The sequence below is a fragment of the Cyanistes caeruleus genome, chromosome 15 (assembly GCF_971803275.1).
Source record: "Cyanistes caeruleus chromosome 15, bCyaCae1.hap1.1, whole genome shotgun sequence".
In the NCBI taxonomy this organism is placed as follows: domain Eukaryota; kingdom Metazoa; phylum Chordata; class Aves; order Passeriformes; family Paridae; genus Cyanistes; species Cyanistes caeruleus.
In genome coordinates this window covers 15404625-15417192 of record NC_141715.1, presented here as the reverse complement: position 1 = coordinate 15417192, position 12568 = coordinate 15404625, and the positions used below count along the sequence as shown (strand labels likewise).

The 12568-nt window shown below is 53.8% G+C and overlaps 1 protein-coding gene across 1 annotated transcript; it reads right to left on the bottom strand.

Moving 5' to 3' along the window:
* Positions 1 to 43: 43 nt before the first annotated feature.
* On the bottom strand, positions 44 to 1046 carry PURA (purine rich element binding protein A). Its single transcript, XM_086852317.1, has one exon. It carries the CDS (start codon positions 1035 to 1037, stop codon positions 87 to 89), a length of 951 nt encoding a protein of 316 aa, XP_086708443.1. The 5' UTR covers positions 1038 to 1046; the 3' UTR covers positions 44 to 86.
* Positions 1047 to 12568: the final 11522 nt, after the last annotated feature.

The window sequence follows — 12568 nt, the reverse complement described above, 5'->3', positions numbered from 1 at the left end:
GGCTCCGGGCCGCCGCCCCCGCGCCCCGCCGCCCGCCCTCCCTCCCGCCGGCGGCGGGGCCAGTCCGCGTCCCGGGGGGCGGGCGGTCAGTCCTCCTCGGGCTCCTCGGCCTGCAGCAGCGCGCCGGGCGGCCCGGCGGCGGCCGCCTCGGCCTCGGGGGGCGGCTCGGCGCCCACGGCGGGGGCGGCGGCGGCGGCGGCGCGCTTGTCCCGCTGCTTCTCCTGGATCTTCTTCATCTCGTCCGAGTACTTGCAGAAGGTGTGGCCGAACTTGGCCCAGACCTTGTAGGGGACGGTGATGGAGTTGCGGTAGGTGGGCTTCACCTCGCTCACCCGCATGAACACGCCGTACTTGTTGGAACCCACGTCGAAGAAGAAACGCTTGTTGTCCACAGTCAAGGAGGTGCCCTCGGGCAGCTCGGCCGGCTCCTCCTCCACGCCGTAGTCGTCGATGAGCTTGGCCAGGGCGTCGCGGAACTCGATGAGGCCCTGTGCGGGCAGCGCGATGGTCTGGCCCTGCGTGGAGCCCAGCCCCGGGCCGCGGTTCACGGTCTGGCGGACGCGCAGGAAGCGCCCGCGCTGGTTCTCCTTCAGATCCATGTAGTACTTGCGGTTCTCCCGCACCAGGAACTCGCTCTTCAGCGCCCGCCGGGGCTCGTCGGCCGCCTGCGCCAGCTCGGGGGGCTGGCTGGGCCCCAGCTGCGCGTAGTGCTCGATGAAGTCGCCCAGGTAGTCGCGGAACTCGACGGCCACCGACATGGAGAGGGTCAGGCGGCTCTTGTTGCCGCCCGCGCCCACCTCGGCGATCTTGAGGAAGCGGCCCTTGGCGTTCTGCTTCACGTCCAGGTAGAAGCGCTTGTTCTGGATGTCCACCCGCTTGGAGGCCAGCTCCTGCGTCTCGTGCTGCAGCCCGCCGCCCGGGCCCCCGCCGCCGCCGCCGCCGCCGCCCGGGCCGCCGCCGCCCGCGCCCGGCCCCCCGGCGCCCGCCGCGCCCCCGCCGCCGCCGCCCTGCTCGCTGCCGCTGTCTCTGTCCGCCATGATGCCGCCGCCGCTCCGCCGCCGCCGCCGCTCGGGCCTCGCCCGCCGCTGCTCGCCCCGGCGCGGCCGCCCCCGCGCCGCCGCCGCCTCCTCCGCCGCCGCCGCCGCCTCCTCGGCCGCCCCCGGCCGCCGCCGCCGCCGCCGCCTCCTCCTCCCGCCGCCGCCGCCGCCGCCGCCGCTGCTGCAACAGCCCCCGCGGCCACCAGCCGGCCGCGCTCTCGCGAGATCTGCCGGAGCGAGGAGAGGGCGCGGGAAGGCGGCAGAGAGCGGCCCCCGCCGCCGGCCGCCCCGGCGAGCACGGCGGCAGCGCCGCGCCCCCGAGCGGCCGCCGCGGGTACTGCACCCCCCGCGCACCGGCGCCGCCGCCGAGCCCCGCTCCGGGCACCGGCCCCGAGCGGCCGCGCTCCCGCAGCCCGGGGACAGCCGGCCCGGGACAGCCGCCGGCTTCGTGCTCCCCGCGGGGAACCGTGCGGGAGAACGCTCGAGCAGCGGGCCCTCCGCCCGGGTGGGATGCCCGGGATGCCCGGGTGGGATATGTGTTTATTGGGGGTTGATAATGAAGTTCATTAAAATGCCTATGGCGCGGGGCTGGGAGGCTCGGGAGCGCAGCGGGGATGGGGACCGGGGGGACCGGGCGTCCCCCCCGCAGCGGGGCTTTGGAGGTGGGGCTTGGAGGTGGGATTTTGGAGGCTTGGAGGTGGGTTTTGGAGGTTTGGGGGTGGGTTTTGGAGTTTTGGGGGTGGGTTTTGGAGGAGATGCTTTAGCCTCTATTCCTTGTTTCCAAACCCTAAATTTTAAGCCAGCTCCAGCCCAAGCAAGGATGTTTTCTCCTGGTGCTGCAGGTCAGGAAGCAAACTGGCAGGATTGCTCTGGGCAGATGTCACTTTCCTGCCTGCTGCTTCCAGGACCTGCTGATTTCTGTGGAAGGCATGAATGTACCTCTAGCATCCCAAAAACCCTGCAAGCATCGCACAAAGAGCGGTGCTGCGAGGTGAATTTTGGGGTGGAATGTGCTTGGCACACAAATGGCTTTCTCGGGGAGACAGGGAGCGAACTGCAGAGGCATCTTGTTGTGTTAGAAGATGCTCAGATAGCACAGGAGGAACCCCCAGCCTGCCCCTTGGCTGTGGTTAAAGCCCTGGCGATGGCGACTCCATGGGTAATAAAAACAATACACAGAGAAACAGTTTCCTTTTACCACAGAAACAATATTTCAGCACTGGCTGAGCTGCAGCTTGCCAGCTGTGGGCTGCAGGAAAGCCCTGGGTGCTGGGCATGTGTTTGATTTCCAGCCTCCCTGAACTGTCCTGGGTGTGTTCCCCAGCACGGGAACTGCACATCCAGGTTGGCATCACCCATGGCAGGCTGCAGGCTGGTGCTTTGGCAACCCCCCTCTCTCGATTTGCTCTTTTTATCCTCAAGTCAAGTGGCATTGAACAACCTAAACGAGGCCTATCCATGTGGCCTGTTGCTGTCACCACCAGGTATCCTGGTGGATGAGCCACTGCTTTATCCCTGTGGTAGAACTGGGAGATGCACAAGGAGTTGTGTTTGTGCCCTGGAGGCTCATGGCTGCTCTGTCTCTGACTGGGGTGCAGTGAAAATTGCTGGTGCTGGGGTTATTTTTGCTCCCCAGCACAGGCCAGTGGTACTGTTTTGGGAGTGGATGTGCTCCAAGTGGATAGCAGCAATCCTGGGAACCACCTGCCAGTGTCGGTGCTTTGGTGGGATGATGTTTTGTGGGATTCTGCTTGCCCAGCACCATGCAGTGTTGGAAGTCACAGCCACTACCTAATGCTCTGATTTAGTGCCTGAATTTGGCTTGAATAAGGCATTTGCTTATTGAAGTAAACAGAACAAAGGAAAAAAAGTGGTTTTCTTTCCAAAAGAGAATCTTTTCAGTGGGAGCTCTACCAGAGCAGCCCATCCTGGGGACCCACAGGAACTTAAATTGGTCTGCCCAGTGCTAAAATGAGATCATGTGGTCAAGGCAAGCTTGGGATGGCTGCTGAATGAGGCAAGGTGCAGAACAGGATGGACCAGTGATGGATAAGTACAGGAGCCAGGGGAATCTCTTCATACATCATCCAGGTTTGGCCTTTTACAGGCCAAAGACTGGATTGGGATCCTGCAGGGAACTCCTGCTCACATGCTGCTCATCCTGGCTGTTGCAGTCCTATCAGTGTCTCTCATATGGTTATCAGGCTGCACACTGCGCTGCCTCTGTGGCTTCTGCTGAAATCCATCCCAGACCTCTGCTCTGAAAATCAAATCTTTTCATCTCCAGCCCCGCAACTCTCAGCTTGGAGATTTCACAAGATTTTCTAACAGTTTCTCCCCTTCCACGTGTCTCTCAGTAGCAATTATAGCCCCTTCAGCCCTGTTCTGACAGCCTAAATGAAAGCAAATTTAGGTAGCTTCCTCTAATAAGATTACCCTCCTTTCTTTGTTGTAGTCATTTTTCACAGCAGTTTCAGTTCCTCAGAGAAACAAGGGAAAAGGTTTTCAGAGTTGTGGCTGGGATTTCAGGCTTAAGATCAATGGACCTTTTGTTTTGAAATCCAATTCAGTGGGCTTTTAAGAACATATCTGATCATTACTGTGAGCATCTCAAAGTTTGGAGCTCCAGCCTGTTATTCAGCTATGAAACAACAACTCCGCTGACTCCGAGAGCTTGTACAAACATTTCTAATCAACAGGAGGGAAGCTAAGAGCCATTCAAACAACAGATAAGATTAGTAACTGAAGTGGCTGGGCTGCAATTGTTATTGTGCAAGTCAAAGAAAAGGCTGTCACACACAGAGGGTGTTGCCAAGCAAGATTCATTTGAGTGGCCGAGTCATTCTTCTCTCGTCCGCTGTCCGAATTCTCCTGCAGGCTTCCCAGATCTACTCAGGCTGAGTCAGGCGATCTGCTGGGTTAGGAGGTCACTGAGTTTAGACTTTTTTCCAGGTTGTGTCAGGTATTTCCCTTGGTCCTGTTCTTGTCCAGCACCCCTAGCATGGAAAAGGGAGCGTGTTCTGCTTCAGAGAGCTTCCCGTGCCCTGATGGGAGCTGGAGCACTGAAACAATCCAAACCAACTTGCTGTTGCCATCTCTCGGATGCAGAGCACCCAGAAGGCTTCTACAGCCATGGGGGGATGTGTGAGGCTGGGTGAAGGCTCAGCCCTGAACACGAATGTGGAACAGGATGGTGAAAGCTCCCTTTTCTTTCCATCTGGTCCTCTTCGGAGCGTGCCTTTGGAGAGAGGAGTTCAGCACGGCTCGTCCGCTGTCGTGAGGCGTTGGTTATCCCGTGAACAAGCCCCATCGTGTGCAGCAAACAAGAAACCAGCACACAACATATGAAAGTCATTTAGGAAGACAGGAATGATGAGCGGCGCACACAATAGCGTTGCTATTAGGGTCTGTCGATCCTAATTAAAAAAATATTTCTCAATGAAAATTATTTATAAAAAGAAATCACAGTGACCCTAAATCAAATTATTTGTGAATGGTTTTTAGTCTCCCAGATCAGTCAAAACTCCTGTGTTAGTCACTGGACTTCATCCAAGCTACATGCTGAATGAATAACATCCCTGCCAAATTTCATTTTTTTTTCACCCTCACCCAGTTTGGCACAGGACAGTTAAAGTCATTTTTCTAAATATCTTTCAGAACATCAAGCAACTGTAAAATAACAATGGAAAAGCTTGGCCACAGACAACTGCAGCCCTCCAGTTGGAACCGCTTCTGTCCAAGAAAGCAACTCCACTTCCTTTGATGATCTGTTTTGGGGGAGCACCAAGACAAGGATTCCTCAGCGGGGGTACTGGAGGGTCACTGCCCCAGGGGTGACCCTGCCAGGGAGCCTGGCTTCCAGGTGTTCCAGAGTGGGGCATGGCTGGACCCAGACTGGCCCTGGCTGCAGGGTTTGTGTCATTTTTGGCCACCTGCTAGAGGGTGACATCCCGAGGAAGTATCAACCATTCCTCGTCCACAGCGGCAGTTTCCATGGTGAGCTGTAATGACGCCTCTTTTTCTCCCTCTTCAGAAACAAAAACAAACAAAAAACAAACAAAAAAGAAAGAAAGAAATAAGGAATCAGTGACTGCACAATGGCAGAACAAGTTCTTGCTTCTTGTGTCTGCAAAGATAAAGTGCTAATTCTTCTAAGCACTATGTGATGTCCTATCCAAGGGAATTAAGCTTGGGATTGTTTTCATGATAGCTTGTTCCAACTCCAGTGTGCTTTCTTTTCTCCTTTGACTGCCCTGCAGGTCCCCCACTGCCCTTTTCTCAGCTGGCTTCCCCCTCATTTGTTCTTTCCGACCATGGAGGACTCTGAGGTGTTGTCACCTGCAGAGAGCAAAGACCACCCCCAGTTCTTGGTCCTTAGAGACATTAAGAAGGAAGCATGGCTCTCCATCTCCCCACATAATCCAGGAAGTTCTGGCTGATCTTTGTTGAAAGCTAGCAAAAAATAGCCACCAAATTCCAATCTTGCTGGTTTTCAATGAAAATAATTTAGAAACCCAGGGCTTTCTGCTCCTTGTCTCCTAAGGAGGAGTAAGGACTAGAGCCCAGCATCATGTGCAGCAGTTAGCAAAGGCTGTGTCACCTCTGTATGTGAATGCCTGTTTCCCAGTATCCAGGTGGCTTCTTTGCCTCCAGTTGAGCTGGTGTGATGCCTGGCTGGGCCTCCTCCTTCCCTTCCCTCTTCCCATGCCCATGGCACTGGCTGGGAGGGTGCTCTGTCCACGGGGACATCCAGGAAGGTGGGCACAGCTGGCTCACAGGCACAGCTGCTCAGGCTTCTGGTCACCAGCTCGTTGGTCCTTTTATTAAGATGCCAGCACCTCCTGTGTTTTTGCTGTTTGATTCCTCTTGTTTTGGTGCTGCCTTGCTGCTGTTTCCAGAGCTGTGCCTGGGCAGTCCTGTTGTTCCTGCAGCCGTGACTCCTGGTTCTGCACTTGCACGGCCGTGCAGCAAGGCAGCTGACACCCTCTCTGGGCTTGCTTTTCCTTCTGGGCTTAAGGACATGCTGGGGTTGTGGGCTGTGGATCCATCCCCTCAAGGCACATTTTTGGGAAGTGTGCTTTAGAAAGCACTGACTGGCACTGTCTGCAGTGTTCTGGGTTTCCCACCTTTGCCTGATAGGGGTGCATCCCCGTCCATGCCACAATGCCTGCTTTATCCTGCCGTTAATTTGCAGCCTCTCAAGCTGTTGGATCACACCAGGTGGAGCCCCTGTTGTGTCCAAGAGCAGTCCAGCTGGTGCAGGCTTCCAGAGGAGAAAAGGGTGGGAGAAGGCAGAGAGAAGTCTTGGCACCAGAGACTCCCAGCTATGAGTGTGCCCCTTCCTCCAGCCAATGGAGCTTGCTGGCCATTTGTAACTTCTGGTTTTGAGGTTAATTCTCCAGCCCTTCTCTCATGCAGCTTTCTGCAGGCTGGGATTCTTTCTCAGATTACTTTAAACCCCCTTTCCTTAAAAAGTATGTGAGTATGTTGGAATAGATCTTTTGCAATCTGTTCCCAAGGAGCAAGGATGCTCATAGAGCTGGGGTGAAATGGGCTGACTACGTCCATGTGGGACCAAAGAAACCCCAAACCTCTGCGAGGACAAGAAGGAAGATACAGAACAAATCACAGTTCTGAAATGAGGTTTAGAACAAATCACAATTTACCAGTTTTGCATTCAAGAAAAGGATGCTTTGACTTTTTCTTTTCCCCAAAAGTTTTTCTCTGAAGATGCTAACCTGAGTGCTGCCACTCTCAGAGGACTCAGCTCTCAGGTGGGCTGGCTGCTGCCAGCGTGACACGGTGCTGTGGTTTGACCCCAAGTGGCAGCTCAGCACCATCATCCACTCCCTCACTCCCCTCTGATGGGATGGGAGAGAGAACCAAAAGGATAAAAACTGACAGCTGAGATAAAGACAACTTAGGGAAAGCAAAAGCTATGTGCACCAGCAAAGCAACGTAAGGAACCTGTTCCCCACCTGCCATTGCAGGAGGGTGTTCAGGCACCCCCAGGTGCCCGGACATCAGAGCTGTATGGTCTGGGATATCCCTTGGATAAGTGGGAATCAGCTCTTCTGGCTGTGTCCCCTCCCAGCTCCTTGTGCACCCCCAACCTGCTCACTGGTGGGGCAGTATGAGAAGCAGAAGAGGCCTTGGCTTTGTGGAAGCCCTGCCCAGGCTTACAAAAAACAAAAACCAAAACCATCTCTATGTTATCACCCATGTTTTCAGCACAAATCCAAAGCACAGCCCCATAGCAGCTACTGGGAAGAAAATTAACTCTACCCCAGCCTCAACCAGCACACAGAATCCCAGTTCCCCATCCTCTGTGGGGTTTGGTTTACATGACTCTGGAAGGAAAACTCTCCCAAAACTCACACAACCAAGAGCAAACTCCAGCTGTGCAGATGGAGCTGTGCAGTACAGACGAGTGCTCAGATCCATTGCTGGATTGCAGGTAGCTGATGTTCCCATGGTGGAACCTCTTACTGCATCCCCCTGGACCCTGCACCCACCAAGTGATTTTAGTGCCCCCGGTTTGGAATCTTTTTTTCCTGTGGTGGTGCAACCACAAGGATACTGGGTGTATTCAAGGCTTGTTCTGGCAGTGTTAAGCTCATTGCAGAAGCTCAGGACCTGCCTTTTGGCTCCCAGGGGCAAATGTGTGTGTGTGTGAGTGAAGGCAGCCCTGCAGGCACAGCTGATACCCAAAGCAGTAATTTCAAGGATGCTACATAAACCCAGGAATAGAATAATACCTACCTGGAGGAGAGCGAAGGCACTGGAGCTTAATTTAAACTCTTCCAACTCCCCTCCCTCCCAATTCTAAGAGAAATGGATAAAAACATGCCCTGGAAGCTCTGGTGGAGCCCAGCCAGAGATGAGCAGGAGGGGGCCAAAGGCAGTTCCACAGTTTGTCTTGCTGTGCAGGAGGCTTGGAGAGGTGTTTATAAACACCTTTTCTGCTCACAGTGCTCTTGGCCCCTCTCTGGCTCATGGCCAGGCCTGGCCCTGGTCCAAGCTTGTTTTGAAGTGTTTCATCCCCTGTGCTTTGCAGAGCTGCCTTGGTGCTGAGGCTGAGCAGGGATTTGCCCTGGGAGCAGGTCCATGCTCTCCAGAGAGGATGGGAGATGCTGTGCAGGTCCAGGAGACAGGAATTGCCCCCTTCAAAGCTATTCCTGGAGGTGGGTCTGAGTTTTCACCCTGACCCTTGTGCTTGGTCTCGCTCTGTCTGAGACAGGTGATGTGTCACATGAGGTTGATCTTTCTCCAGCTGGTTGGGCCCTCAGGTGGGACAGGGATCCCACAGCCCTGTGGGATGGGCACAGATCCAAGCAGGGCACCAGCCCAGTGCTGGTGGAGCTGGTGCTGATGCTGTTTGGCAGTCACATCATCAGGACAGGAATCTGGCCGGGTCCCTGGCATGAAAACACTTGGTTGACTGTAAACAAACCTATTTACACAGATACTTCTCAGCCTGGCCTGGAAGATGGGGGAGCTTTGGTCCAGAAGAATTTATAGCTTGTAACTTCTAAACTCCTCATTATGCAAACATGAGAACAAGCAAGGCAACTCATTAGGGGCTGTTCACAGCAACTGCCTGTGGTGGCAAAGAAAGCCTGTTTAGAGGAGATACAAGATGATCCCTGATGTCCTGGTTTAGGGAAATTTGGGAGAAAACCTCCAAATGGGGTCCCTCCAGAAAGCAAATTCAAGCAGCTCCTCCCCCAACTGGTTCGGGAAAAAGATTTCCTTGGAGAAAAGTGGGGAAAAAACCTGTTTATTTAACAGAAATTGAATAATGTTAAATAATAAAACCTCATGCTGTTTGAAGAGATGTTAAATCCAGAAAAGTCCTTTCCATGGGTGTAGCTCAGCTCTCTCAGTCTCCTGTCAGTCCCTCCAGTGCTGGAAAGGGCCCAGGCCCAGGCCCCGGTGGCCACAGCCGTCAGCTCCCAGGGTTTGGCTGGGTTTTCAGTCCAGAGCAGGTTTGAACAGATCCAAGAAAAAGGAAAAAAAGATAAATCCAGGGAACTTCTCTGCCTCAGCTAACTAAAAAGCAACTAACAGCACAGGAGAGCTGTGTCCCGCTGTCTGTCTGTGCTGCAGACAGCACAGGCCAGAGCAGCACTGGGGCAGTGAGGGCCCTTTCTCAACACAAACTGCGGCTTCTTCTTCCCCCCTTTGCTCTCAGAACCAGTCCTAAAGGTGCAGAACTTAATATGTAACATAAACGAGGTGATTTGGGATACAGGCATCACAAAGTCACCCCAGGACACCTGAGTATGATTCTGTGAAGTGAAGGATCACAGGATGAGTGTTTGAAGCCATTCTTCAAGTATTGCAGCACTGCCTGTTGCCCTGTCCTTCCGTGGCCCAGCCAGGTGTCCTGCCCCACACCTGGCAGGAGGCATCCACCAGAACCTGGTCCCTGTCTTTTCCAGGAGGATAAAGCTGTTCTTCAATCCATACTCCAGTGCTTTCCCTGGTGGGAAGTCACAGCTGTCCTTCAAGGAGGGTGAAGGTCTGTGCTGTGCTGATACATGGAGGTATGGCCAGCTTTGCAATCCTCCTGTGAGAGGTGAGGGGGGCTGCCACAGCTGGGAGATAGGTGTGATACCTCCCTTTAATGATCCATCATTTTCTGAACCTCAAGGAAGAGAAAAGCTAACTTGGCTTTTCATTTTAAGCTTTCCCAAGAAGAAAATGGACTGTGGTGAGGGGGTTATTTAAGGCAGCAGAATCACTTGTCATTCACAAGGTGATGGGGTTGATTCTGACCAGCTCTGAGGTGATGAGAGGCCCAGCTCACAACTGCAGAGTCCTGTAAGCCTGCCCTGGGTGCTGGGACAAGGAAGAGTCAGGCACTATTCCTTTTCTGTGAGTGGCTTCTCACTGGCAGCATTAAGAAATGTTGTACTGTAGCAGGGCAATGTCTCAAAGTATCAAAGTTTATTCAGTAATTATTTAACATTTGCCTATATCTCTTTCACAGCTGCTCTGGGGGTATTTTCTGGAGCATCACTGTGGCCCTGGGTGGGATTCCTTTCTGTCCTGTTGAGACCTGTCTGAGATTTGAGAATCTGGGATTCCTGCTCTCTGTGGCTTGTCTTTTATGAGACAACCAGCTCAAAAAAGTTGTCCCATAACTCATCTCAGTGTTTTGGATTTTGTTGAAGAGGTGTTTAATTGAAAAGCTCTTAGTCCAAAAGCCAGACCCTTACCACTGAGGCAATATCTTTTCCTTTTCCTCAAAGATGCTGTGAGTAAAATGATGAAGGTGCTGAATTTTTCCATGCTCTGGTTTCTCACAGAGCAAATCGGCTGCAGAGTCCACTCTGGCTTGGTGTCAGAGGGGAAACAGCTTCACTTTTATGAGGTAATTCCATGGTTTTTAGACCCACAGGTTCCAGCTGGGGCTGTGCAATAGCCCTGCAGTAGACTGAATCACACCAGGAGGAGGAGAAAACCTCAGTTCCCCTAAGTCCTGCTGCTGTGGAAAGCAGGACTTGCCTAGCACCAATACAGAATGCACCCAGCACAGCAAGAAGTCCTTCTCCTTCCCCAGAGATAATTAGGGGGGGGGTTCAGCCTCTCACAATGTGTAGATAGAGGAGCTGGTTTGAGGATATTGCTTATGGGAATAATTTGGGAACTCATTAAAAAGAGAATTATAGATCAGCTCTGGTGTGATTGAGATAACGTGGTGTGTAAGTGTGCAGGAAACATGAACATCCTCTCAATAATTAAATTCAATTAATTGTTTTACAGCTCCTCAGCAAATACCACAAGGTTCAGGTGGGGAGATGCAGTGCTGGGATTCCACCAGGTCTGGGTGGAGCAGGTAAGGGACTGGTTTGTGTTGGAGAGGAAAAGTATTTACAAACCAGAAGCATCAGCAACCTGGCTTTGCTGGAGGCTCGTGGGACAGTCTGCAGCCAGCACAGCAGCCACAGCCCCTTGTTCTGGGGAAAGCAGTGCAGGGGGCTGGGAAGGAAAGGGGCTCTGGCACCTTGAAAGGGGGTTAATTCTGCATCTCAGCATGAAAGGCCTGACAGCAAATGGCATAATAAAACAGCCGCCTTAATAAGACAGAATAAAAAGAAGGATAGCTTGAGGAACCAAAAAGGAAGAACCAGGGAAGGGATATGTGCAGCACTGGGGAAAATCCATCCTGGGTCCATCCAATGCTGCACAAGTGCCCTGCAGCTGAAGGGGTATAAGGCTTCCTTGCCCTTGATATTTCCCTTTTTACTCTGCTGTTAAAACAGATATTTTATCAAGGTTTTTGCTATTGGGAATTTCTCAGTGAGACTAGAGAGACCCCCACACCATCTCCTCCCCCACCCAGCCCAGGGAGTGTCCTGAGGAAATGGGGGTGCACCAGGCTTGTTGGGGGACTAGGGACAGGCTGTCCCCTCAGATCAGAGCCAAGGCTCCTGCTGCCTCCCTGGCCATGCCCAGCCTGGGGAAACAAGAGGCTTGTGCCAGACCCCTGCTCTGAAGTGCCTCACTCAGGTCCCCATTGAAGCAGCAGTGGCTCCTGGAAGGGGAGCAGTGTGCTGTGTGTCATGGGCAGCCAGGGCTATCCTGCTAGCTGGGGGCTCAGGAACAGCTGTGCCAGACTGGTTAGAGCTCACCTATCCCAGAGTCTCAGGGTCCTGGAAGGGGCAGTGGGGTGGGAGCCCTGGGGTGCTCCTGTGACTGCTGGCAGGATGAACACAGCCTCGCTGGGCTCAGCCTCATCAACCCAAACAATGAAGGACCCCTGCCCCCGTGCTGTGTGCTCTCCTAGGGATACACCAGCTCCTGGGAAAGAAAGATCACCTGGATATTCACCCTCAGCCTCCCAAGCTGCACTGTAGGGCCACTGCCCTGTGTGACATGCCCCACTGAGGAAACTTCGGCTCTGTTGCCTTTGTACCTGCCCGCCAGGTGGTTTTTAGCCATTAACGCAGCCCTAAACTTCCTCTCAGACAGATGAAATGAGACCATCTCCCATCATCCCTCCTTTCAGTGTCCGTGTTCCTGCCCCAAAGAGTCTCTAAGTGTGATCCAGCCCTCAGGAAAGGAGAAAGAGGCAGGAACAGCATCCCCTGGGGTCCTACCTGGGGCAGGTCATTGTTGGTGATGTCAGTGCCCCATCACTCCTGTAGCAAGCAGAGACTCCCACTGAATCCTCTGTTTTGTCAGAGCTGGGCTGGCATCTTTCCCAGGTGATGAATTTTGGATGAGGAAATACAAATTGCTGTCCCTGGCTCTGCAGGGTTAATCTCAGTGCAGATGCACGTGGTGCTGCCTGTGTCCTCAGCTCCAGGCAGGACATGCTCAGCAAAGGGCTGAGGAGGGAGCTGCAGACCGGGAAAGATGTGTGGCCTTGGAGATGTTGGGAGATTCTTGAAGTGCCCGAGGAGGGAGGATCCGGCACATGCACGTGCGTGCCCACGGATCACACGAGTGAGATGCAGCAGATGAGCTGCCTTGCTCTATTTGTAACCTCCCACTGCTGTTGCACAGACTTTGCAAGGAGG

Coding starts and splice junctions, on each gene's coding strand:
- PURA (XM_086852317.1), bottom strand. CDS start 1,037: ATGGCGGACAGAGACAGCGGCAGCGAGCAGGGCGGCGGCGGCGGGGGC.